We start from the raw sequence: 26,985 nt of genomic DNA, 5'->3' as shown, positions 1-26,985 counted from the left end.
CGTTCAAATTTCCGACCAAACGAGGTGACTTGTTTTTTTTGTGTTTATTTATTTATTTTTGTAAAGCCTCAAAATTGATGTGGCTTGACATTATCCAGACCTTGCTGGGGCTTTGAATGCATTGCCAAAGGGCACATGCTGATTTGATTAATTTGTTTTTAACCAAAACTTGATTAATCTTGTGATTGGTCTCTCAATGAGTTATCATGGTAGCTGGTGCTTAAAGGAACTTTTAAATATTTCAGTGCTCAGGGCCTTAAAGGCAGTAAAATGGAAAAGTTACCTTTGGAAATTCAATTATAGATATGGTTTTGTTCATAAGAAATAAAAAAGTTGGATATAACCTATAAAACATGCTGCTGTTATCCTCAGGAAAAAATAAATAAATAAAAATCACTGATGTTAATTAGAAGAGACCTTGCTGTTAAAGTTGAATCTAGTTAGTAATTTCTGTCTCTAATTAACTTACTGTCCATATAACACACACACTTGCATACTGTACAAAAGCAATTAATTTGTTTTTTTATGGTTTTTAATTTGGCTGTTATTGTCTTTCCTCATATTTGTTTTTTAAAGACATGTTCATGGAGGTGTTATTTATACATAAAAACCAATATATATGTCGCGGAAAGTTAAATTTTCTTTGCTCTGTCTTCATTTTTATCCCTTTGAAAGGTCCTCTAAGTGTGTCCTACTGATCTCCCGCAGATTGGCTAGCTTCGCAGGGTCCACCATACAAAATTTGGCAGGCCATTTGGTCCCCTGTGCCCTGGGCTTGCCGAATATTGCCTCAATTCCAAGTGTTTGTCAGTACACTGGAATATTTCAAAATAACTCTTACCATGTTAATAAACATTCGTCAGAGAGATAATGTACTGCCTGGTCTTTAAGGAGAGAGTTCACCCAAATATGAAAATGCCATCATTTACTTTCTTCTGCAGGATATATATACAGGTCCTTTTCAAAAAATTAGCATATTGTGATAAAGTTCATTATTTTCTGTAATGTACTGATAAACATTAGACTTTCATATATTTTAGATTCATTACAACACAACTGAAGTAGTTCAAGCCTTTTATTGTTTTAATATTGATGATTTTGGCATACAGCTCATGAAAACCCAAAATTCCTATCTCAAAAAATTAGCATATCATGAAAAGGTTCTCTAAACGAGCTATTAACCTAATCATCTGAATCAACTAATTAACTCTAAACACCTGCAAAAGATTCCTGAGGCTTTTAAAAACTCCCAGCCTGGTTCATTACTCAAAACCGCAATCATGGGTAAGACTGCCGACCTGACTGCTGTCCAGAAGGCCATCATTGACACCCTCAAGCAAGAGGGTAAGACACAGAAAGAAATTTCTGAACGAATAGTCTGTTCCCAGAGTGCTGTATCAAGGCACCTCAGTGGGAAGTCTGTGGGAAGGAAAAAGTGTGGCAGAAAACGCAGCACAACGAGAAGAGGTGACCGGACCCTGAGGAAGATTGTGGAGAAGGACCGATTCCAGACCTTGGGGGACCTGCGGAAGCAGTGGACTGAGTCTGGAGTAGAAACATCCAGAGCCACCGTGTACAGGCGTGTGCAGGAAATGGGCTACAGGTGCCGCATTCCCCAGGTCAAGCCACTTTTGAACAGAGAAGCAGCACTGGACTGTTGCTCAGTGGTCCAAAGTACTTTTTTCGGATGAAAGCAAATTTTGCATGTCATTCGGAAATCAAGGTGCCAGAGTCTGGAGGAAGACTGGGGAGAGGGAAATGCCAAAATGCCTGAAGTCCAGGGTCAAGTACCCACAGTCAGTGATGCTGGTGTTGGTCCACTGTGTTTTATCAAGGGCAGGGTCAATGCAGCTAGCTATCAGGAGATTTTGGAGCTTTATGGAGATGAAGATTTCATTTTTCAGCACGACCTGGCACCTGCTCACAGTGCCAAAACCACTGGTAAATGGTTTACTGACCATGGTATTACTGTGCTCAATTGGCCTGCCAACTCTCCTGACCTGAACCCCATAGAATCTGTGGGATATTGTGAAGAGAAAGTTGAGAGACGCAAGACCCAACACTCTGGATGAGCTTAAGGCCGCTATCGAAGCATCCTGGGCCTCCATAACACCTCAGCAGTGCCACAGGCTGATTGCCTCCATGCCACGCCGCATTGAAGCAGTCATTTCTGCAAAAGGATTCCCGACCAAGTATTGAGTGCATAACTGAACATAATTATTTGAAGGTTGACTTTTTTTTGTATTAAAAACACTTTTCCTTTATTGGTCGGATGAAATATGCTAATTTTTTGAGATAGGAATTTTGGGTTTTCATGAGCTGTATGCCAAAATCATCAATATTAAAACAATACAAGGCTTGAACTACTTCAGTTGTGTTGTAATGAATCTAAAATATATGAAAGTCTAATGTTTATCAGTACATTACAGAAAATAATGAACTTTATCACAATATGCAAATTTTTTGAAAAGGACCTGTATATAAGAAGTATCCCTACCCCTATCTGGGGTAACATAAGATGAACTGATGAAAGTAAATGATGAAAGAATTTAAATTTGTAGGTGAACTATCCCATTTAAGGTCTATTTAATTGAGTCATATGTGAGTCATATACGAAAACCCAAAGGGGTACCATTAACCCTAAAGAAGAAAAAGAAGGCATTTATAACCTCAGCGGCAACGCTAATATGAGACATTAAATAATTTGGCTGGCTCATTGGTTGGAATTTAGTCTAGAATTTATTGACTTGGAATAGCCTACTTGTGAAAGTAGAGGGAAATTCTATATTTAAGCATCATTACTTGCACTGATCATCTTTGACCACTGTTAAAGCTGTAATTATTCCTTAGAGAATTAAATGTTAGTATAATAACACATTTTTATGATATTTTGAATATCTGTGGACTGCAGTTCACCACGCTAGCCAGGGCCTGCTTGTTTGGAAAATAACCATAGCTGTTGACTTCATACATCACATAGTAAATATTTGTTCATTTCAAGCACAGCAAACACATTTCACTACCGTTGTGCAAGTGAACTAGTACACCGCTTCTACTCCCAGCAGCATAATCTGATCCAAGGAAAAGTAATCTTGGAACTGCACAGAACAATCAGTTTAGAGAGAATACAGTGTAGAGTAGACTATGTACTGGTGTCTATAAAGGAGATGTTTGGAATGTCATTGCATTTATGTTTCAGCAGGATTGTTCACCAGGGTTCTGTGACCATAGTTGGTCTGCAGCAAGACCACAGGGGGGGCTGCCAAATATTGTTTGAAATTGATGTCTAAAACAAAATACAATATTGAATTCAACTGAAGCTAAAGTTCAGAAGTTATGAATCAGTTTCATTGTGTTTCCAAAATTAAAATGTAAAGTACAATGACACAACTGACACACTAATGTACAGTTGATGTAAAGCACATCAACTGACAGAATATCATACCATCAGCTGATTCAGTCGAACATAATGATTCATTCAGGAAAAAACAAGTGACTTAATGAGTGAGTCATTGATTCATTCTATGAAATGATTCATTAATGACACCGAATCATTGAATTATTTACCCAACTAATTCATTCAAAAGAGTTGATTTATTCAAGCAAAGCAGCTCCACTGTGACATTGGAACTCATTTTGTTGGAAAAAGTAATATTGTGTCTAAAATGTAAGTTACTCAATATTAACTTCTAATTTATTGAGCTGTTATACAAAATAAAAATATATATTATTATTATTATTATTATTATGCAAAGCTGAGTGCAATATCTGTTGCTACAATGATGGCTTTAGAACTATATCAGAGATAATGACTGATTCGTGTCTTAGCTTTTGATTAAAAAGTATTATGTATCACATTTGTCACAGAGTGAATCTTCTATTACTTGGATGGCCTTCTTTATTACAGTCTTAAGTGAAGATTCTTTTTAATTGCTTCTTGCTGCTGTTGAAAAGAACAGGCTGCACTTTTTCAGTGTCTAGTCTGAAAATGCTTGCTTTGTATTTGGAGTTAAGCTACTAATTAGAGCTTCCACAGACTTTCTGTTCTAAGCCCTGCCAATTGAGATCCTTTGTTCACAGAGGTAGATTTGTCTCAATTTGTTCAAAGTGCCCTCATTACCGTGGAACGGGAGTCATTATATATTCTGCCTTATTACGATAACATCTCCCCCTAACGACCATAACATCATGGCTTTAAAAGGTCTTCCTTCTCTTGTTCTACTAGTATTTTGCTACGATTGGTGAGAGAGGGAACCTAGGTGAGAACTGCAGTGTTTTTTATTAAGTAAAGTGGACATTTACTGAGAATCTCCAGTGAGTTCATGGTGATGCTGAAATGTTTGATGCTTGTGTATTAATTAATTAATTTCTTTTTAAATAAGCTATATGAGGCATCCTTGATCTTTTTAGCAGGATGGATACTTTTATTCTCTTCTTTATTTTTAACAATGTCCCCAGACATTCCATTCTGACCTTAATATGCTGGTTTGTGAATCTGAAGGATTAAGAAAAATAACAGCAGCAACGATAGACAGTTAAATCCTAATGGTGGAGAGAAGTGGAAAATGGTCATGAAAAACTAAAATATGATATTTTATTAACTTTGCAAGTAAATGTAAAAAAAAAGATGAAATGATGAAAATAGTTTTTGTTTTGTTTTATTCGTTTAAGATTTCAGGACATGCCTGAATGCATGATCTAAAAGTGTAGCCACTAATTCCTTTTTTTCTCTGTCTCTCTCTCTCTCTTTTTATATTTATGCATGCATGTATTTGATTGTCATTTGCATAATTTTTAAACACTGACAGACCGTGTCTCCACTTGGCTTTGAGACAGGAATCATCGGCCACTTCATAACAGAAAAATAGGAAAAACAAAACTTGGAACGTAAAGGCAGTATTTCTGTCTTGAAGCCGAAATCCTAGTAGCAGAACTATGAATCCATTTATCACAGCACTCCACTTCTCCAGCATCCTGGTGATTTCACACTCTTAAAATATATTAGACAATAAAAGGTCACTGGTTTGCTCCTTCATCATGACCACTGCCCATTCATATTTCATAGTAATGATAAATATTTGGATGTTTCAAGTGCTCTAGAAAGGGACAATAAGTAAATAAATATAACCCAATACAATTTTCCAGCCACACAGCTAAAACCAAGGTTAGAGCAATGGAGTTCATCTGTTCAAGGTTTAGCCATCAGTGCTATTGTTTACTTTTGCTGCTTTGGAAAGCTTTTCCCTTTAGCTAGATTTATGGTTGTAGCGTAGAGAAGACACAATAGTCAGTTTCAGCTTCACGATATGTGCCTCTTTGATATCCAGTTGACATTTTTATGTATTGGATAAAGTGAATATAATATAATAAACAAGCAGATTATAATTACATATTTTCCTAATGACGGCTAAAGATGCTAGAGGTTGTTTGCTGGATTGATCTGCCATTTCTAACTGAGTTTTCTATGCATCATTGTTCATCAGGGAGGAGCTGATGATTTCTTCGTCCTTCGACAGTCTGGAAGTGCTGCTCGACTCTTTTGGCCCGGTGCGTGACTGCTCAAAAGACAATGGAGGCTGCAGCCGAAATTTTCGTTGCATCTCTGATCGTAAATTGGATTCTACTGGCTGTGTGGTGAGTTGTTGTTGACTGTCTTATTTTTAAGGACTGCATATAGTAGTAAAAATTGAGAAAAGCCCCCAAATGAAGATAATTAATTTATAAATTCAAAATTGTATTATTATTAATTTAAAAATGACTTTAGAAGTCCATATATTGTTAATTTTATATTCATATTACAAGTTGTTTTTTATTGTTATTATTACTATTATATTTCAGCATTGTTCATTTATTTTATAATGATTTAATTACACATTTGTAATATTAATCTGACAGTTCCAGTTTTTCGGTCAAGCTTTGGAATCCCTCTCTTTTCTTGTCTCTATCAGCTTTGTTGTTATCTCTCGCTTGATGCAGACTTCTCTGTTTACTTGTTTACATACTGTCATAGACACAAAACAGAGAAACAAAAAGCCATTTTGACGCCTGTATCACCATGCACTTTACAATGTTTCTAGAAATTTGAAGAAAGAACACCCTCTTGTTCTCAATTTCTAAAAAAAAAGCATTTACTTTTATAAGTTAGGGCTCCCTTGTCTGCCGAAGGAGTTTATGTCACTTACCATGAAAAAATCGTATTTGTTTCTTCCATTTCTTTTTCTTTTACATCACACTCACTCTCTCGTTGTCACTTGTGGCTGTTAAGCAGCCATGAAATGAGCCAGGGGCTCTGATTTCACTCACCATCTGGCTGAGGTACGCTTAAAGTGTTTGATTTCTCACTCTGGCATGCACCTTGATTAGTGTGTTTGGCTGGCCCTGCTGATGGGAGGATTGTTTCAGCCAGGGTTTATGAAAAGTGCTGTGTCTCATCCATCTTTCTGACACTCACTTCATTCATGATCTCCTGCTCATGTTTATGAACATGCGAATCAGGGTTTGTGCAGGTACATGTCTAACACGAGCCTTATTAGATAACTGTCCCTGTCCATTGTGATGTTTCAATTGAGAGATATTTGCTTTGATTGCATTTTCTGAATACTGAGTGACAATGGGTGCCATGCATCATTCTGTTTGGTTTAGTTTTTGTTTCCTTTCTTGTTTCGTTTCATTTTGTTGTTTAGGTAAGTTTTGTTTTGTTTGTTGTTGTTTTTTTGTATTTTTTGCTTTGTTTTGTTTTGTTTGTTTTAAATTAGGGATGCACCGATACCGGTATCGGGCCCGATACTGAGCTCCTGTAGCCTACTCATACTCATACTCGTTAAAATGCCGTGATACCAAACAATACCACACAGCATGTGAATTGCCATATTCAGACAAAGAAACACCGACAACAGAACAACAGACACCAGAATGGAGTTATTAGAGATTAAGGATGTCTACGAAGTATATGTATTCAATGAATTTAATGTTAAACATTCAGTGTTAACGCCTGTATAGCTGATGTGCGCAAGCTGATGGGCTAAACAAATCACGCTGAGTGGATTGAGCGCGCGGCTGCACAGATGCGCAAGCTCCTCGAGTGAATATCCCTTTCTGACAGACATCACTGGATAGTTTGTAGTTCGGTCGCATATGTCAAAAACAAGTAAGTAAAACAATGCACAAGTTGAGGGAGAGAGACAACTTCTGTTGCGTGATCTTTATTGATGTTCACTCACTTAGCACAAGCATCATTTGGCTTAAAACTAAATCGTAAATATAAGACAATTTATAGGGGAATTCACTATAAACCATCATTTATTTTCAACCTTAAGCATGCACAACTTTCTGGCGAAAGTGAAACTGACAGCCTTTGTGAAATGTGCTAGGCTGTTCTGTAGGCTACTTGTCCCTCTCATTCTGCACCAGTACACGTTGCGTGTGTTTTGCTTGTTTCATGAGTGATTCTGGATTATATGAGTTGCTTTGGAATATAAATCGCATAGAGTTTCAGATGAAAAAAAATCGGCTTTTATTTCAGAAAATATCACAGTAGGAGGTTTATAACGAGTGGTTATTTGCATTATTACAGCAAAACGCTTAAATACAGTACTGAGCCGCTGCAATGGAGCAGCTCTAATGCTATTAAATTAAAGATGATGTACCATAGAGCAAAAAAAATGAACAGTGAAAGTAACAAAAACTTGTAAAATACATTTCAATGGGCATAATTAAGTGTCAAAATAACCGAATGATATACAGTCAAACCAAATATCATTCAGACACCAGATATAATTTTTTATATTTTTTTACTAGTTGGTGCAGGACACTATAGTTCATTTAAGTAAGTGAGGATAGCAAAATAAAGTAAACTGTGACATATTATAACCAACAATTCTTCATACAGTGGACTACCAGAAAAATTAATACAAATTTGGGACCAAAAATTATTTAGACCGAGTCTGGGAAAAAAATTGAAGTTCAGGTTGGCATGAACCCGGTTGACAGCATGCCCAGGAGACTACAGGCTATCATTAAGGCTAAAGGTTGCCCAACAAAGTATTGATAGTTGTGGAAATATTGTCATACTAACAGCTGTCTGAATAATTTTTGGTTGATTCTAATCCAGTATATACCTTTCTATCAAAGTTATGTGACATTATCAAGCTGAATTTTTCTGACACAGTTTAACTCTGAGTTCTTGTCATATTTTATTACCATTTTCTAAACTATAGCGAATAACTGTGATAATGTGATAAATGTTGAAGGTGTCTGAATAAATTTTGGTTTGACTGTATCTATTTGATAAATGAAGTTAACCAACTAACATTATACATACTATTTTGGTTTCTGTACCCAATATTTAAAAAATTACAAATACAATGATATTATCGGTATCTGTACTCGGTATCGGCAAGTACCAAAAATAAAAGTATCTGTATCGGGCGAGTACTGGAAAAAGTATCGGTGCATCCCTACTTTAAATTAGTGTAAGTCTTGTTATTATAGTTTGTATTTAGTTAATATCCTGACTGAATATATGTACATATTTTTAATAAACCAATCAAAACTGCAACTGAACTTGACAGTCAGTGGTCACCATGTTTTTTTTTTTTTTTGTATTCAATGTGGAAAAATCATAGGAGTAAAATCAGGGTTGGCAGATCAAAAGGGTTACAGTGTGGTGCACTGCTGACTAGCATACTATAATAATTGTAAAGTTAATGAAGTTATCTGTTATTTTCAATCTGATGTAATGTTTTATTTTGTCCTAATAAATAGGGCTCTTACTAATGTGAATGTATTTGTAAATGTCTTATTTATTTTTTGATTCAAGCATAAAAAGACTCTTGCATCATATTTGTAGATCATATTAAACATTACACAGTAATTTAATGAGTTTCTGTGTCTTGTTATACTCGTGAGAGGCTAAAGTAAATAAATTGTAAAGATGAATTTATGCCCCCACAGTGATGTAACTGCAAAATCAAAAGAATTACATTAGCATGTTTTCTAATAGTATTTGCAGGCATGCATTAAAACCAAAACATAATTTGGGGGAGGTATTCAGTGCAGATTGACAAGAATTTATGAGGGATAGGAGGAATCAGGAAGTGATTGAAAGATGAGGTCATTGCACCACTAAATTCTACTGGGTCTTCTTTCATACTTGTATTTGCATACTGAATTGTGATTGATTGATCTCTTCTGTCTTGTCTCTATTTTCGTATATTATTTTGCCTCCTTGCGAGTACTGATATTTCCTTCAGGTAAAGCTGGACGGACAGCACCGAACCTGCTGTTAATGAAACAGATGTTATGGCCTTCTTGGTATTTTACAGAAATTTCATCCTGCTCTTCTTAATCATAACACACCCTTCTGTTGAGCCCGTAGCTTGATGTTTTGTAATTAACAGATGACTGAAGCTATAAAAATGATGCTTCAATCTGTCCAATCATAAGAGCTCGCTACGGGCCCCCCAGAGAGCCTCATCCCCACCCCCCTAATCAATTAACACCTTGTCTGAGGACAGCAGTGCTACTGCGGCTTCTGTGTTTTAATATCGCAGTCTGCGTGAGCGGGCTCATTCCAATCTGCTCTGTCTAGCTGATGTATGGCACTCCTGGGGAGAGGAACAGTGCACTAGTTTTGAAATACTCTGATAATCGCTAAATGATGATGTGATTAATTAGTTCCTTTCCCTCCAGCACACTAGGTGTTGAGTGCTTTTGTGGGACACAGAGGGGTGCCCGTCGTCCACCCAGCCGTCCACATGAAAAACAAATTGGCTCCTCTCTAGATCTAAGTGAGCCAGCCAGGCTTGTTCAACAGAGACTTTTTGAAGTTGCTGACAGATGCTGGCACAGTAGCTGTCTGTATGTGAATGAATTATGTGAATGTATGTGTTAGTAGTGTTTAAAATCAGAATGGCAATGCATTTCAACACATATGCACTATGGCGGTTTAATGCAAAACCCTTCATTATTAAAAATGGAAATACTACCATTATTATTATTACTTTTTTCCAACCAAATATTTGACATATTTTACATTTTTAGATAAAGAAATAAATAATAACAACATACATTTTAAAATAACAGCATAATAGTTAATAGTGAGAATTGGTCCCTATACTAAATTGTTACCATATACACACACACTAGAGAATGGCAGCATCATTAATATTTAAAATACTAATAATAATTAGTAGTAGTAGTAATATTTACAAAGATTTTTACTATTAATTTTACTATTTGCTATTATTTGAAATGTTTGAAATGATCCTAGTTGAGGAGTTACGGTGCATTTTCAGATTATTTATAAAATAAAATAAAATATTTTAAAAGTGTTTCAGTATCAAGAAGTATTACAGTATAACCTGACTGCTGAGAGCAAGTTTAAGTTGAGGTCATCCACTGGAGGTAGAGTTCTTACTGATGCATTCCATCACTCTTTGACAGCCTGCTCACAATCTCCCCAAAAGCTGTTCTGTCTCCTATCATGTTCTGGCTGTTAAGCACTTCTGAGTTCCTAGTCAATACTTGGCAAAGGTCTCCTGAGTGCAAACTCAGTGGGAGTGATCCAGATGCACAGCAGGGAGGAAACGCCACTGTTTTTTGTTTTTTTTTACTTCTTCTTTTCCTCCCAGGATCAAAAGGTGGCTTTAAAGGACTCTATCCATCTCTGTGACTATCTGCTATATAGGGACAGTCTAGGCCAACAGGAATACTTGGCCATGCTAATGTAGCAAGCTGCAGTCCCTAAAGCAAGATTTATAACATGACTGTAAAATTCGGGTTGACCATAGGCAAAACTGAATCCCAAGAAAAATTGTATTTACAAAAAAACTTACCAAGAAGGCAACACTAATTTGTTAAATAATTTGTTAACATTGTCATGAAATAAATGTAGTGTCATTAGTACAAATAATTGCTGCTGTAGTTCCCTATCTGTCGGTCACTACGAGTTATGTCATGACGACATTAGGGGATTTACTTGGAAGCCCCAATCATCTCTGACTTAAGAGAAAATGCCAATGAATATTGGCTAGTGGAATTTGCATACCTGAGCCACTCCCCGTGCATACGGGTATAAAAGGGCGACAGGTGCATCCACTCATCAGATTTTTGCTTCGGAGCCGAGTGGATGAACGTGCTGATCTCCACAAAGCCATTCATCATCTGTCTGGAAGCTGTTCTGGTTGGCGTCACGGTGCGAACAGCGGTGTCCTGTCTGCAGCGATTCCCCTGGGCACTTCAACTGAAAGAGCAAATTTCCTAAAAGAGCAAATCATGGTCGGTTCACGTCTTTTTAAAGACGCTGTTCCGGCCGTGTCCTCTTGGTTGCGATCGTTTCCTGTCCTCCGTCGACAGCCACGATCGTTGTCTTCAGTGTCTGGGGCTCCAGCACGCTGAAGCTGCGTTCGTGGATGATTTACGCGTTCATTGAGCGTGTAACCATAGCAGCGCTGCGATCGCGCCTCTCTCTCCTCACGGGGATGGGAGGGGCTCCCTCTGTCACTACCCGCGCTGGCTTCTCTGCCGAGCAGAGAACCATCGGCTAGTGCTCTGGGCGATCTGAGGATTACAGTGAGAGCCGATTAGATGTCGATCGCGGCATCGGGGGATGGGCAATCGTCCTCTGAGGATGAAGGTTCGGCGCAGCTGCCCCCTCGGGGTTCGCGGCGGCCGCCGAATCGGACCCAGAGTTGACGGCCGTGCTTTCCCGGGCCGCCGCGAGATCGGGCTGGAGGCGTGCACACCTCCCAGTCCCGAGCCCTCGCGGTGAGGTGATTGGCTCCTCGGCATGGGCTGTGGCTCGCGACCACACCCTGCCTTGGCTCCTTTCTTCCCGGAAGTGCACGAGGAGCTGATGGAGTTGTGGATGGCCCTTTTTACGGCCAGAAGCGGCGCGTCTGCCTCCTCCGTCCTCGCTACCCTCGATGGCGGGGCGGCTAAGGGTGACGCTGACATTCCCCAGGTGGAGAGAGCGGTCGCAGTGCACTGGTGCCCGCGAAACGCCGCCAATTGGAGGAATCGTCCGTGTCTCCCGGCCAAAGCCTGTAAGTACACAGCTGCGCTTGCCGCCAAGGCTTACAGTGCTGCGGGCCAGCCTCTGCCCTGCATGCCACGGCTATCCTGCGAGTACACAAGCCAAGGCATTAAATGCACGAGGGTAGTACCAACCCGAGGTTGACGCAGGAGCTGCGCTCAGCGACTGACCTTGCCCTATGGGCAACGGAAGTCACGGCGCAGTCCCTCGGGAAGGCGATGTCCACACTCTTGTGGTCCAAGAGTGCCGCAGGGTTCAGCCTGGTGAGAGGGACGAAATCGACAAAGTGCACTTTCTCGATGCTCTCGTCTCCCAGGCCGGACTGTTCGGCGACACTGTCGGGAGCTGTGCCAGCAGTTCTCGGCAGTACTGCAGCAGACTGAGGCGTCCAGCACATCTTGCCCCGGCGTGATGCATTGCTCCGCCGCAGGGCAACCCCAGTCTGCTGGCCGCCGTGGGCGCCCTTCTGTGTTCCCCTGAGCTGCTTCGCCTTGTGCTGGGGCATCGAGCCTCTTGCAGGAACGGGGCGCCCCCCGTGTTCCAGCTGGCCCGATATCGTCCAAGGAGGCGATAAAACGGCCCTGACACGGGCAACCCGGAGATGTGGAAAGCTGCTCTATCTCAGGAGATGGCGCTCCTTCCCCCAAAGGAGGGCTGGGGGAGAATCATTCATTCTGTTCCCCCACATTTTCATAAAAGAGCAATTTCCCTTCCCTCCGGGTTCTCAGGTCTGCGGGCTGACAGTGTGCGACGCGCTGCCTCCTCACTCTCGCCCGCAACCCATCTTGCCAGTGGCCAAGAGAGTGCGGTCTGGGGACGTGGTGCCTCCCCGCGCACCTCTAGCCAGTCCCCCCGGGGACTTAGGGAGTTTTGTGGGGATGAGTCAGAACGCACCGCCTTCTGTTCCATCCAGCCTTACTCCCCCTCGCTGCACCACTGCGGGCACGTCGATTGTGCCTTTGGTGCCACTTGTACGGTATCTGGGGGCGTGGCTTGCGCTTCCCAGCCCGTCTCGCTGGCTCATTCGCACAGTTCGACTCGGCTATGCGATTCAGTTCGCCAGGCGGCCTCCCAGGTTCAGTGGCATCTTCGAGACTTCGGTGGCAGTCCGAGATGCACCTGTCTTGCGCGAGGAGATTGCTGCCCTTCTGGCAAGGGGCGCAATGGAGCCGGTCCCTCCAGCCGAGATGAGGCAGGGGTTTAGAGCCCCTACTTCATCATGCCCAAGAAAGGCGGTGGCCTTCGGCCAATCCTGGATCTGCGAGTCTTGAATCGGGCCCTACACAAGCTCCCGTTCAAGATGTTGACGCAGAAGCGCATCGTCAAAAGCGTGCAGTCCGCAGATTGGTTTGCAGCGATCGACCTGAAGGACGCGTACTTTCATGTCTCGATTCTCCCTCGACACAGGCCGTTCCTACGGTTCGCGTTCGAGGGGCGGGCATGGCAGTACAGGGTCCTCCCCTTGGGGCTCTCCCTGTCCCCCCGTGCCTTCACGAAGGTGGCGGAGGCCGCCCTTGCCCCGTTACGGGAAGTGGGCGTCAGGATCATCAACTATCTCGATGATTGTCACAACAGATGCCTCCAGCACGGGCTGGGGCGCTACATGCAACGGGCAGGCAGCTTCGGGGCTCTGGACAGGGCCTTGACTGCTTTGGCACATCAACTGCCTAGAGCTGCTGGCAGTGCATCTGGCCCTAAAGCAGTTCCGGCCACTGCTGTTGGGCCAGCACGTGTTGGTCCGTACGGACAACACTGCGGCTGTTTCATACATCAACCGTCAGGGAGGTCTACGATCACGCCGCATGTCACAGCTCGCCCGCCATCTCCTCCTCTGAAGTCAGTCACAGCTCAAATCGCTGCGTGCCGTTCACATCCCGGGGGAGCTCAATCGCGCAGCCGACGCTCTCTCACGACAGCTCACGTTCCCTGGAGAATGGCGACTCCATCCCGAGACGATCCGGCTGTTTTGGAGTCAATTCAGGGAAGCTCAGGTAAACCTGTTTGCTTCCCGCGAGTCCTCCCACTGCCAGCTGTACTTCTCCCTGGCCGAGGCCCCCTCGGCACGGACGCACTGGCACACAGCTGGACTCGGGCTCTGCACAAGTATGCATTTCCCCCAGTGAGCCTGCTCGCACAGACACTGTGCAAGGTCAGGGAGGACGAGGAGCAGGTCCTGCTGGTTGCGCCTTATTGGCCCACCCGGACCTGGTTTCCCGAACTCATTCTCCTCGTGACAGCCCCTCCCTGGCGTATCCCTATGAGGAAGGAACTCCTATCTCAGGGGCTCGGCACCATATGGCACCCGCGTCCAGATCTGTGGAACCTCCATGTGTGGCTCCTGGATGGGACGCGGCAGACTTAAGTGGTCTACCACAGGCGTGGTAGACACCATCACTCAGACTAGAGCTCCTTCAACAAGGCAAGCCTATGCACTGAAGTGGAGTCTGTTCGCGAACTGGTGTTCTTCTCGCCGGGAAGACCCCCGAAGATGCAAGATTGGAGTAGTGCTTTCTTTCCTGCAAGAAAGGTGGGACCGTAGGCTGTCACCCTCCACCTTAAAAGTGTATGTGGCTGCTATCGCAGCCCATCACGATGCAGTGGACGGCCGGTCCCTAGAAAAGCATGATCTCATCGTGAGGTTCCTGAGGGGTGCCAGGAGGTTGAATCCCCCTAGGTCACCCCTGATACCCTCCTGGGACCTCTCTATCGTCCTGGCTGGACTTCAGAGTGGTCCCTTTGAGCCGCTGGACTCAGTCGAGCCGAAAATCCTGTCGAAGACAGCGCTCCTGACCGCGCTCACTTTCATCAAGAGGGTCGGTGACCTCCAAGCATTTTCGGTAAGCGAAGAGTGCCTTGTGTTCGGGCCGGCCTACTCTCACGTTGTCCTGAGACCCCGGCCTGGATACGTGCCTAAGGTTCCCACCACGCCCTTCCGCGATCAGGTGGTGAACCTGCAAGCACTGCCCTCGGAGGAGGCAGACCCAGCCTTGGCGTTGCTGTGTCCCGTAAGAGCGCGCCGCATATACGTGGACCGCACCCGGAGCTTCAGAAGCTCTGAGCAGCTCTTTGTCTGCCACGGAGGTCAGCAGAAAGGGAAGGCTGTCTCCAAGCAGAGGTTGGCCCACTGGATAGTGGATGCCATCACCTTGGCGTACCAATCCCAAGGCGACCCGTGCCCCCTCGGGGTGAGGGCTCACTCCACACGGAGTGTTGCCTCCTTCTATGCGTTGGCGCACGGCGCCTCTTTGGCAGACATCTGTAGAGCTGCGGGCTGGGCGACACCGAACACCTTCGCGAGATTTTACAGTCTCCGTGTTGAGCCAGTCTCTTCCCGTGTGTTGGGTAACAGGTAAGTGGCGGGAAGAGTTGGCCGGTGTCACGCTTGCTGTGCCATTCCCCCTTACCCGGGGATATGAGCGCCTGTTTCTCTCCTCCAGTTAGTTCCCCGGACGGCGAACCCTGGCGGAGTTCCTCCAGCACCCCCGGCAGTCAGACTGGGCGGAGCAGCCTGACGCCAGGCCCAGTACCGGTGTTAGCTTGCCCGGGTCTCCGGTCAGCCCCTGTACTCGGCTAGGTGCCCGTGTGGCCTGATTCCCTTCGGGTGATCCCACACGTGTATCCATCCACGGTACGGTTTCACTCACGGTAAACCCGTGTCTTCCCTTTGACAGAGCTCTGTCAGACCCTGCTGGAAGCCCTCCTCCCTACTCCTAGGTAGGATCTGCCCCAGGGTCCAGGCGTATGTAGCACTGCCCCATGCCTGGGCCAGTCCATACCAGTGTCTCCACATGTTACCTCCCTTCGGGCAGGATGTGGCCTCCGTAGCGCCCTTCTCCGGAAGGCTCGCTTCCCCATCGTTACTGCCAAGCTGTAACAACAAATAGGAAAGACTTGAAGCGGTCTTTCATAGAAGGTCGAAATCCCTTCCGATTTCTGGGAAAAGGAACAGTGGCTTGGCTATCTCCAGCAGCAACCTGCGGGCGCCAAGGTTAGCGAATTTGCGCTGGGGCGGTGGGAAGGTTGCGACCTTCGCATGGCATTTGTCTGTCACGCGCTAGCTTGTCAACATCTGCATGCCATAAGGTCGTGACGGGGTACAGGTTGTGGCGCTTTCCATAGACCCCTAATGTCGTCACGACATAACTCGTAGTGACCGACAGATAGGGAACGTCTCGGTTACGTACGTAACCCTCGTTCCCTGATGGAGGGAACGGAGACGTTATGTCCCCATGCCACAATCTTGAACCATCGCTGGTTGCCAGGGACACGTTTTCGGCTCCTCAGCAGGAAAACCTGATGAGTGAATGCACCTGTCGCCCTTTTATACCCGTATGCACGGGGAGTGGCTCAGGTATGCAAATTCCACTAGCCAATATTCATTGGCGTTTTCTCTTAAGTCAGAGATGATTGGGGCTTCCAAGTAAATCCCCTAATGTCGTCACGATATAACGTCTCCGTTCCCTCCATCAGGGAACGAGGGTTACGTACGTAACCGAAACGTTCTGGCTCTTTGAAAACTAGTTTGATTTAAACTTCTGAAATTAAATTTAAGCTTAATAAATGTAATTACACTGATTTGCTGACTGCTTTGTTGTAACAGTCAGCATGCAGTGCAAAACTGTTAATAATTATGTCAATCTGTTGTTTTATTATCAGGGTGAAAATAACACTTTTTTGCATATTCTATCAATGGACTTTTGCAAAGTATGCCAGTAAATCTGATCCCTTGTAGTTCCCTTCCAGGAACGTCGAGCTGCGTCAAAACGCATATGGGAACGCCATCAGCGTAACCGACGCTCTGAATATCGTCTACAACAAGTCCAATAGAAGGGCGAGGCGTCACGGGCGGGGTGACGTCACGGCCAGGAGGTATATAAGCACGTGAGGCGGAGCCCGCATCAGCTTTTTGTCATTCAGCAAGCGCTCTGTGTGTTGTCAGTCCATATCTGTTTTGTGAGTCTTATTTAGTGTTGTATGTCCTGAAAAGAAATTAGACATCCCTAAAGCCAAGACCAAAACAGGGGGCGATCCTAGATCGCGTTTCAGATTGTGTGCTAGTCCACTGCCTGCGTTATGGAAAAAAAAAGCATTATGAGCGGGGACACACATGATCTGTGCGTGGTCTACCTGAGTGCGGAGCGCGAGGCAGCGGCTCTCGAGGGAGCTGACTGCCCGCATTGTGAGCGGCTCTCGCTGCGCACACTCCGCACTCGGAGGGCTCTCTTCGAGAAGAGAGTCTTTGTGAGCTCCCCGCGTGGTGCTGGCCCCGCTTTTGCCTAGGCAGAGCGGCGGCTGCGCTCGTGGGACTCACAGGCTGATTTGGCGAACGAGAGTGAGACGGGAATGTCCCTTTCTCCTCCCGTATCCGTCAGATCTGGCGCCCCGTCTCGTCTCGCGGTTCGGAAGCGGTCTCTTCCCCCCGAGACGAGGGCTCAACGCTTCGTCTGTCTTCCTCCGAGGAGGTTGACGTGACGAGCGTTGATGAGGTTTCGCCGCCTCTGTCGCCCCAATTTATATAGAAGGAAAGCGAGCTCTCCACGCGCTGTCGGCCCCGCTTTTGTGCAAAAGAAAGATAGAGCGGTGGCTGCGCTCGCACGGCTCGCAAATGGATCAAAACAAATCCAGCGCCCGCTCTCTGTGCTCGGAAGCGGTTCTCTTCCCCAGAGAGAGGGCTCGACGCCCCGCTTGTCTTCCTACCGAGGAGGTGGATGAGAAAGACGGTGATGAGCGTTGTAAACTCTAGTGTTGCACAAGCACAAATAAAGCCAGCCCCACTCTGCCGAGGCAGAGCGGCAGCTGCGCTCGTTGGGCTCGTAGAAAAAAAAGGCTGATCTGGCTGGCGGGCGTTTAGAAGAGAAGAGAAAAGAAACTATCTTCTCCCGTATCCACCAGATCTGGCGCCCCGTCTCGCGGTTCGGAAGTGGTACTCTTCCCCCCGAGACGAGGGCTTGACGCTGCGTCCTCCGAGGAAAAGGTGATGTGACGAGCGTTGACGAGGTTTCGCCGCCTCTCTCGCCCCAGTGTGAGGAGCCACAAGAGCCTTCAGTTTCCCCCGATCTCCACCGAGGTGTTGAGATCGCGGGTGGAATCTTTGAGGGCAGATGGTATGCGCGCTCTCGAAATTCAGGCGGCTGCTGGGCGGGCGCAGCCTCCTCCGCATACCAGCTCCTCGCGCAGCAGGTCCTGACGGGCGAGCCCCAGGACCGCGGAGAGCGACCCCTACTGGGGTGGAGCGGCTTTCACCGCGGCACACGGTGACCGTCTCCCCTCGGTGCTCTCCGGGGATTTGTCTGTCAACCCTGCAGTTCCAGGGCACGGCAGGTCCCAGCGAGTGTTTTTCTCAGAATTCCCCGCCGGTAGTGACTGCGGGCCTGAGAAACTCGCCTCAGTTGCCAGAGACCGCGTCTCCCTCCGAAGCTCCGCAGCGAGACAGCGGTCTGGCCATTTCTCTGACACCAGAGGTCAGTTTCGAGAACCTGATTCCCTTAGTAGACCATTGGGCAGTGAGCTGCCGAATGCGTCTCTTTGGGCCCTGCCTGGCAGGGTCTGGTTCGTTCAGAGGTCCTGACGGGCGAGCCCCAGGACTGCGGAGGACGACCCCTACTGGGGTGGAGCGGCTTACACCGCGGCACACGGTGACCGTCTCCCCTCGGTGTCCTCCGGGGATCTGTCTGTCAACCCTGCAGCTCCAGGGCACAGCAGGTCCCAGCGAGTGCTTTTCTCAGAATTCCCCGCCGGTAGTGACTGCGGGCCTGAGAACCTCGCCTCAAGGGCCAGAGACCGCGTCTTCCTCTGGACTTCCGCAGCAAGACAGTGGTCTGGCCATATCTCTAACACCAGAGGTCAGTCTCGAGAGACTGATTCCCTTAGTAGATCATCTAGCGGCCAGGCAGCGGCTACCAGATGTGTCTCTTTGGGTCCTGTGGACGGTAGAGCATGGTTATTCCATCCAGTTCGATGGGCCACCTCCGCCGTTCAACGGGGTTTGCGTGACTACGGTCCGCCCCGAGCAGGCTCTGGTTCTGGGACAAGAAGTCGAGAATTTAGTAAGGAAGGAAGCCATCGAGTGGTTCCTCCTCACGAAGTCCACGCCGGCGGCTCAGCCGGCACTTCATTGTTCCAGAGAAGGATGAGGGGCTGAGGCCCATACTGGATTTGGGGTTCTGAACCACTCAGCCAGAAAGCTGAAGTTCAAGATACTCCCTGGCAGGCAGATCGTGTCTCAAATCAGGTCCGAGGACTGATTTGTCACGACAGACCTCTCCAGATACCCATCCTTCCCTTTCACAGGGAGTTGCTGAGGTTCGCTTTTGGGGGCAAAGCGTATCAGTATCGGGTTCCTCCTCTCGGCCTTACACTCTCACCCCGCACTTTCACTAAGTGTGTGGATGCGGCACTGGTCCCGTTGCGACTGCAGAGCATCTGCATACTCAATTGCATCGACGATTGGTCGATCCTCGCTCAATCAGAGCGGGTGGCGATTCGGCATCGAGGTGTCGTTTTCGCCCACGTGAAAGATTTGGGGGTTAAGACTAAACGCCGAGGAAAGTGTGCTTTCTCCAGCTAGAGAACCACTTACCCAGGCGTAGTGAGGGATTCGACCACGATGCAGGCTCGTTTGACCCCTGCTCGGATCGAGTCGATCCTCACGGCAGTCAAGAGAGTGCGAGAAGGCCAGCCATTCACTGTCAAGCGGTTTCAGAGACTGCTTGGGCTCATGGCAGCTGCGTCCAGCATGATTCCTTCTGGCCTGCTGTACATGACGCCCCTACAGTGGTGGCTCAAGACCAAGGGGTCTCCCTGAGGGGAGACTCGCTCCGCGCTGTCTAAGTGTCACGCCGCTGTCCGTGCCTTAGACATGTGGAGGAATCCTTGAGTCTTGTCTCAGGGCCCGGTGTTGGGAGCTCCTTGTTGCCGCGTTTCGCTAGCGACGGACGCTTCCCTCACCGGCTGGGGTGCGGTCATGAGTGGCCACCCTGCCCGCGGTCTGTGGAGTGGTCGCCACCTACGTGGCATATCAACCAGCTAGAGATCCTAGCCGTGTTCCGTGTGCTCAGGCACTTCCTCCCAGACCCAAGAGATCACCACGTGCTGGTGCGAACATGGGAGCAGACGTCCTGTCGAGACAGGGGCTGAGGCCCGGGGAATGGATGCTTCACCCCGAGGGGTGAAGCAGATTTGGAAGGCTGTGGCCAGGCACAGGTGGACCTCTTCGCCGCTTGAGAGTTAGCGCAATGTCCCCTCTGGTTCTCTCTAGCCCCTCCAGCTCCTCCGGGACTGGACGCTATGGTACAGACGTGGAGACCGAGGCTCCGTCCGTACGCCTCCCCCCCCCCCCGATCGCTCTGCTCCCGGGAGTTCTGGAGAGAGTGCGCCGGGACGAGGTCAGTCTACTGCTGGTAGCACCGTTCTGGCCGGGCCGAGTATGGTTCTCGGACCTGATTTCTCTTCTCGACGGCACCCCGTGAGATCTCCTCTCACAGGCCGGGGGCACCATTGTGCACCCCCGCCTGGAGCTATGGAAGCTGTGGGTATGGCCTCTGAGGGGGCACAACTCATAGTTTCCGGTCTGTCAACCGAGGTTGTTGAGACCCTCCTCCAATCCAGAGCTCCCTCCACGAGGAAACTGTACGCCCGGAAGTGGAAGCTTTCACTTCTTGGTGCGGAGACCGCCAGCTCGACCCAGTCTACTGCCCGATTCGCGCAGTCCTGGAGTTCCTGCAGGCCCGCTTCTCCGCAGGGTTAACCCACTCCACTGTTAGGGTCTACGTGGCAGTTATCTCTTTGTACCACGCCCTTAGCGGTGGCCAGTCAGTGGGCAGACACCCCCTAGTTACACGTTTCCTCCGGTGCGCTGAGGCTGAGGCCTCCGGTACGATCATGCGTCCCGACTCGGGACCTGGCTGTGGTTCTGAGGTTCGGTGCGAGCACCTTGAGCCTATCGAGGAGATAACAGATGGACTCCTCACCATCAAGACCGTCTTCTTGTTGGCCATCACTTCTCTGAGGAGGGTGGGTGGCCTGCAGGCCCTGTCTGCGGCCCCTTCGATGGTGACTATGCGCCCGGTTCGGCTAAGTCTTTCTCTACCCCTGTGCGGAGTACGTACCGAAGGTTCCGGCGGTCATATCACAGCCAGTCGTACGCCAGGCCTCTGTCCTCCTCCCTTCGGGGAGCCCGGCCAGGAGAGGCACAACTGTATGTGTCCAGTGTGAGCACTGGGCACGTACATCCACAGAGCTGCCCTGTGGAGGAAGTCGGACCAACTGCTCAAGGGCCTTGGTCCGCCTAAGAGGGTAGGGCTTGGTAGCCCACTCTTAGTAAGTGATGTTGGATGCTGTCAATTTTGCTTACGATGCCTCTGGGCTTGCCCATCCGTGGGAGTCAGATTGCACTCAACCAGAGGTATGGCGGCCTTCAAGGCCTTTTTGGACAGATGTACCGATCAGGGCATCTACGACGCTGCTGGGTAGTCCACGCCCCTGACTTCGCCAGGTTACGACCTCGACATCCGAGCCACTACAGGCTCTTCTGTCCTCTTGGCCTGACATCAGGCAGGGACTTGTCAGTCTGGCGGCGTTGGTATAGCGTTCCCATATGCGTTTTGACGCAGCTCGACGTTCCTGGAAGGGAACGACCTAGGTTACGTATGTAACCCAGGTTCCCTGAAGTGAACGAGAGCTGCGTCTCGAAGCCATACTTCCGGCATCCCTGCCAGCGCTTGCTTCATGACATGAAGCTGACGCGGGCTCCGCCTCACGTGCTTATATACCGCCTGGCCGTGACGTCACCCCGCCCGTGACGCCTCGCCCTTCTATTGGACTTGTTGTAGACGATATTCAGAGCGTCGGTTACGCTGATGGCGTTCCCATATGCGTTTTGATGCAGCTCTCGTTCCCTTCAGGGAACCTGGGTTACATACGTAACCTAGGTCGTTTTCTGTATGGTTTTATGTGACAAGTAACAAAGCACCTGACAGTCTTCCACACCGGCACAATTCAGCCCAGTTAATGTTGAATTGTATTCTCTGTGTGTGTGTGTGTGTGATCTGATGTTTCTATAGCAACTGTTCATGTCAGTTTTTAGCTTAACAGATGCAGTGCATGTCTGTCTGTGTTATATATAATCAACAATATGTCTGTGGTTTCATCTTTAGAACAATATTACAGCTGTTTTCATCTGCAACTATGACTTTTGTGTGTGTGGGGGGGTTCTTCTTTTCTCACATTAAAAAAAAAAAAAAAAAAATATATATATATATATATATATTGGATAAGTGTTCTGTCTTTGTTCTCTCCCTTTTTTCTGGCTTTTTGGCAGTTTTTAGATTTGCATAGCTTATCCGACAGTCTGAAAGGGATTTGTTCCTATATGACAAAATCACATGGGCAATTCTCTTAAGATTTGGAAAGCTGTGGGACTAGATCCCCATTTGGAATTGAGATTAAAAGGCTCAGTAGTTCAGGGATTTTTCAGTTTATCTTGAATTTAAAACCTTCATGACTTCTCTGGCATCATTAACTGTCTCACTACAAAGTGCTTTTCAATCAAGGATGCTTTGAGCTCAGATAGAAGACTGCAATAATATTGAACTTTGGCTCAGGAATTGCATTATTCAGAATCAGAATCAGAATGAGCTTTATTGCCAGGTATGTTTGCACATATGAGGAATTTGTTTTAGTGACAGTAGCTCCACAGTGTTACAGAATGACAGCGACAGGACACAGGTAATAATAATAATTAAAAAAAAATTATTAAATTAAAATAAAAAATTGTATTCACTGTGAGACTGACAAAAATAAAATCGCTGATTTATTTATTTATTTATTATTATTATTATTACATTGGACAAGCTATTTTCCAGCCATTTTCATGTACATATTCCTTGGCAACTCATTATCTTCAAATTTTAGCAGTGCTTTTTAAATAATTATTATAAATTGCCCATTTCCTCACACTAATGCTTTGACTCATCCATTCTTTTTAAATCTATGGTCACAAAGAAAACAAATTGGAAAAGAAGGCAGAATAAATCACCGTAAATATGTATTTGCACTGAGGCATTTCACATTTTAGCCCGCTAAAAGTGCTTTTGTGGCATGGTTTTTATATGCAGTGAAGAGACAATGAAAGACATTGCTCATTTGGCAAGATATATATTGTGAATGTTTTAAAATATACAAATAGCATACGGCCAATGTAGATATTAAAATATATTTACATTATTTATTTTTTTGGTCATTATTTCTAAATACATATTTTAATGTTAATATGTATTTTCAACGTCCAAAATATTTTATTTTGTTGCCCCTTGATGTACAAAACTATATTTATTTAATATAAGTGATTTTGGACCTACAAAATGCCTGTACTGAAATTCCTAATAAAATTAGTAGTTCTGCGTGATTAAAAACAACTAAGTGATTAAATCACAACTTATTGCTTTCTATGTTTTTTTTTTTTACTTGTTTGTCTAGCTTAGAAGCAAAAAATAAAATAATAAAATAAAATATTGAATTATTATTCTTTTTATTTAAAAAAACCCTTCATAGTACCCCTTTAGAGCACTTTGATAATGTCAAATGAGGATGAGCGGTTAAATGATGTGAAAAATTTGCTTTCTGTCTAACAACCCTCCCCTTTCCTCAGTAATGTCCTCTGTTCAGCTGATCAAACTGGGACTTTATGATTTAAGGAATCTGCCACAGATGAGTTAAGAGACTCAGTGCCCTTCACTCTCTACATTGCTGGTAGTAAATGAGGTGTCTTGTAAGCTGTAGCTAACTGACAAAATCAATACGGATGCATCCAGGGACAAGATGTGCTACTAAGATGCATTACCAACATCTGGGCTTTGATCCCTAATAAGAATGAGGTCAAGTGAAAAGGTGGTGGTCAGAAAATGTGTGATTTACACCTAACCTGCCACTGAAGAAACTAAGGAAGCGAGATTGTGAAGTGTATATCATGCTGTGATGGTCATTTCCTTTTTTTTTACTCTCAAGAACCTTGTATTAATAGCCTAAAAGTATTAGCAATTTAATTATAAGATAGGAAAAATAGTCTTTAGTTTCATTTTGTTAAGGAGCTATACGATTTTACTCTCACTTAATGCATTTTATTATAAAAGCTGCTTAATGCCTGAATCAACGCCCACTTTGATCGAAAATTATGCCCTTTCAACCTCTCATTTTAATGATTTTTGAATAGAGAATGACTAATTGTAGAGAAGCTTGTTCTTTTGTAGAAATTTCACTCAAAGTACTGGAGAAATTCAATTGTTTTGCTTTCTCATTACAAAATATGGATTCCTAGGAAGCATTTCTGAATATTTGCAGGCATGTTCCATGTAACCATCTTGAATCTGGGCACCTGCCGCAAGAAAGAGTATACAGTAGGAAGCTTATAACTTAAGGTGTGAAGGCACATTTTATCCTATTTTCCAGGCAGGTAAAAATCAACCTGTCAAATCCCCTTTGAAGCCAAAAGCTGGCAGAAAACATTGTGTGAACGTGGCATCACTAGCTTGGGGAAAAGACAGAGAAAACAGGTATGGAGTTGAGAAGGTAGTGTAACTTCAGTGTTAGGGAATGTTATTTTTAAAGGGGACCTTTTATGCCTCTTTTTTACAAAATGTAACATAAGTCTTAGGTGTCCCTAGAATGTGTCTGTGAATGTGTCTGTCAGTTTAAAATACCCCACAGATCGTACTCGGTTACTATCGTAACCTCGGTTCCCTGAGATATGGGAACGAGTACTGCGTCGTAAGATGCTTGTATGGGAAAAACTCCTTTTTTCCTCTTCACTGAAGCCTTTTTAATCACGCAGTGAAACTGCACGTCCATTACGGCAATGAGCGAGCCTATGGCTATGCAGCCCGCCAGAGCCCGCCAAAATGGGGGGGGCTTCTGGCTATATAAGCGGCCGCTTCGCCACCGCAACTCAGATTTCTTTGAATGAAGCGACTGAGGCGTGCAGCTCATAGCACGGCCAGGAATGCAGTACTCGTTCCCATATCTCAGGGAACCGAAGTTATGATAGTAACCGAGTACATTCCCTGTCGATATTTCACTCGCACTGCGTCATAAGATGCTTGTATGGGAACCAGTACAATCACGCCCTGCTATGATGGGAAACAACTCAAACCGTAACTCCTGTGGGAGGACCCAGGGGAGTAAAAATAAACGAAGCACAGGCTGAGCCACCAGGTTCAACCATGGCCTGGGTGTCGTCCCATAAGTAGACACTTAGTGCCCATAATATGGACCTTCCAAGAGAAGGAGGGACTTGAGCAAAGTTGGTCAAGTGAGCTCCTGAGATAGCTTATAGTGAAGTGACATTCAGCCAAGTATGGTGACCCATACTCGGAATTCGTGCTCTGCATTTAACCCATCCAACGTGCACACACACAGCAGTGAACACACACACACCGTGAACACACACCCGGAGCAGTGGGCAGCCATTTTATGCTGCAGCGCCCGGGTAGCAGTTGGGGGTTCGGTGCCTTGCTCAAGGGCACCTCAGTCGTGGTATTGAGGGTGGAGAGAGCGCTGGACATTCACTCCCCCCACCTACAATTCCTGCCAGCCGGAGACTTGAACCCGCAACCTTCGGATTACAAGTCCGACTCTCTAACCATTAGGCCACGACTTCCCCAATTTATCTAGCCGGAAGCAGTGAACTAAGCAGAAAGGACTCTGGCCTGCAAGGCGGGGACGTCCAGGTTGTAAAACCTCATAAATGTGGACGGCGAGGACCAGCCGGCCGCCTCACAAATTTACGAAATGGTCACCCCCGCTGGACCATGCCCAGGAAGAGGCGATGCCTCTGGTGGAATGAGCTCTGACTCCAATGGGGCACTGCAAGCCCAAGGAGGAGTATGCTAGGGTGATAGCATCCACTATCCACATGGAGATTCTTTGCTTCGTAACAGGGCGACCTTTAGCGCGGTTACCGAAGCTGACAAAAAGCTGTTCTGATGAATATTATGACAGATCAGAGAATGTTTAAAAGTCATATTTATTTATTTATTTATTTCCCCAGTGTCCTCCTGGTTTGAGCCCGATGAAGGATGGCACCGGTTGCTATGACCACCACATTGGCATTGACTGCTCTGACGGCTTTAATGGGGGCTGCGAACAGCTGTGCCTTCAGCAGCTGGCACCTCTGGAGGAGGACCCTACTCTCTACAACATCCTGATGTTCTGCGGGTGAGATAACACACTCTACACACACATACAGACTGTATGATAACTAAATGTGGACATGTTAACAAGGCTTTCTCAACCATCTTTTTTCATGCTTTTTAAAACAGCGGGGTCTGTGCTGGTATTTGCACCTGCTATTTTTGAAAACTGAATTTCTGCTGTTTTCTTTTGTATAATGTTCTGAAATTCACAGTAAGTGCATTGTGGTTAGTTCAGCGGATTATTCAGGCAGTTCACAGCACTTCACAGTGACTCTTTTTTTCTCAAGTTCTTTCTTAGTCCATGGTGGCTGTTTTTGTCTGTGTGAATGCCACACTTTTTACCTGTTCACACATTTCTGTCTATGTTTATTTAAATTGAGCATGAACATGGCTTCAAATTAAAAATTGGCAAACCTGAACTTGATGAAACATGCTAATGTCATCACACATTTACCTGTAAAAAATGTGCTTGCTAAGATATGCAAGCTGAAACTGTAGCTTGCCAAAAACAAACAAAAAAATGTCTTGCTATATATATAGTCACCTTGGAATTATAAGGTTCTATCTGCATTCTGAGTGGTTTTGAGATATTGAGCTTCAAAGATTTGGCAGTGCATATAGCAAAAATTATATGGGGAACAAGTCTCTTTCCTACATGAAAATGACAGAGACCCTAAATGTATTCTAAATGTACAATATCTAAATCCCCTCAAATTTTTAAATGGGGATTTTTGGAACAGGTCAAATGCAGATAGAACCTTCTAA

At 45.8% G+C, this 26,985-nt stretch overlaps 1 protein-coding gene across 1 annotated transcript in view; it reads left to right on the top strand.

Annotated features, from left to right (window-relative positions):
• astn1 (astrotactin 1) overlaps positions 1-26,985 on the top strand; it is a gene marked incomplete at both ends in the record, with an annotated part of 275,148 nt that overhangs the window by 117,252 nt on the left and 130,911 nt on the right. Inside the window, 2 exons of the mRNA XM_079434773.1 lie at positions 5,484-5,634; positions 26,076-26,242. Coding sequence (XP_079290899.1) covers positions 5,484-5,634; positions 26,076-26,242 — 318 coding nt within the window. The remainder of the gene's footprint in view (positions 1-5,483; positions 5,635-26,075; positions 26,243-26,985) is intronic.

Source organism: Barbus barbus (assembly GCF_936440315.1).
Source record: "Barbus barbus genome assembly, chromosome: 15".
Classification (NCBI taxonomy): Eukaryota; Metazoa; Chordata; class Actinopteri; order Cypriniformes; family Cyprinidae; genus Barbus; species Barbus barbus.
Note: the sequence above shows the minus strand (reverse complement) of the source record. Positions and strands in the feature narration are given on the sequence as shown.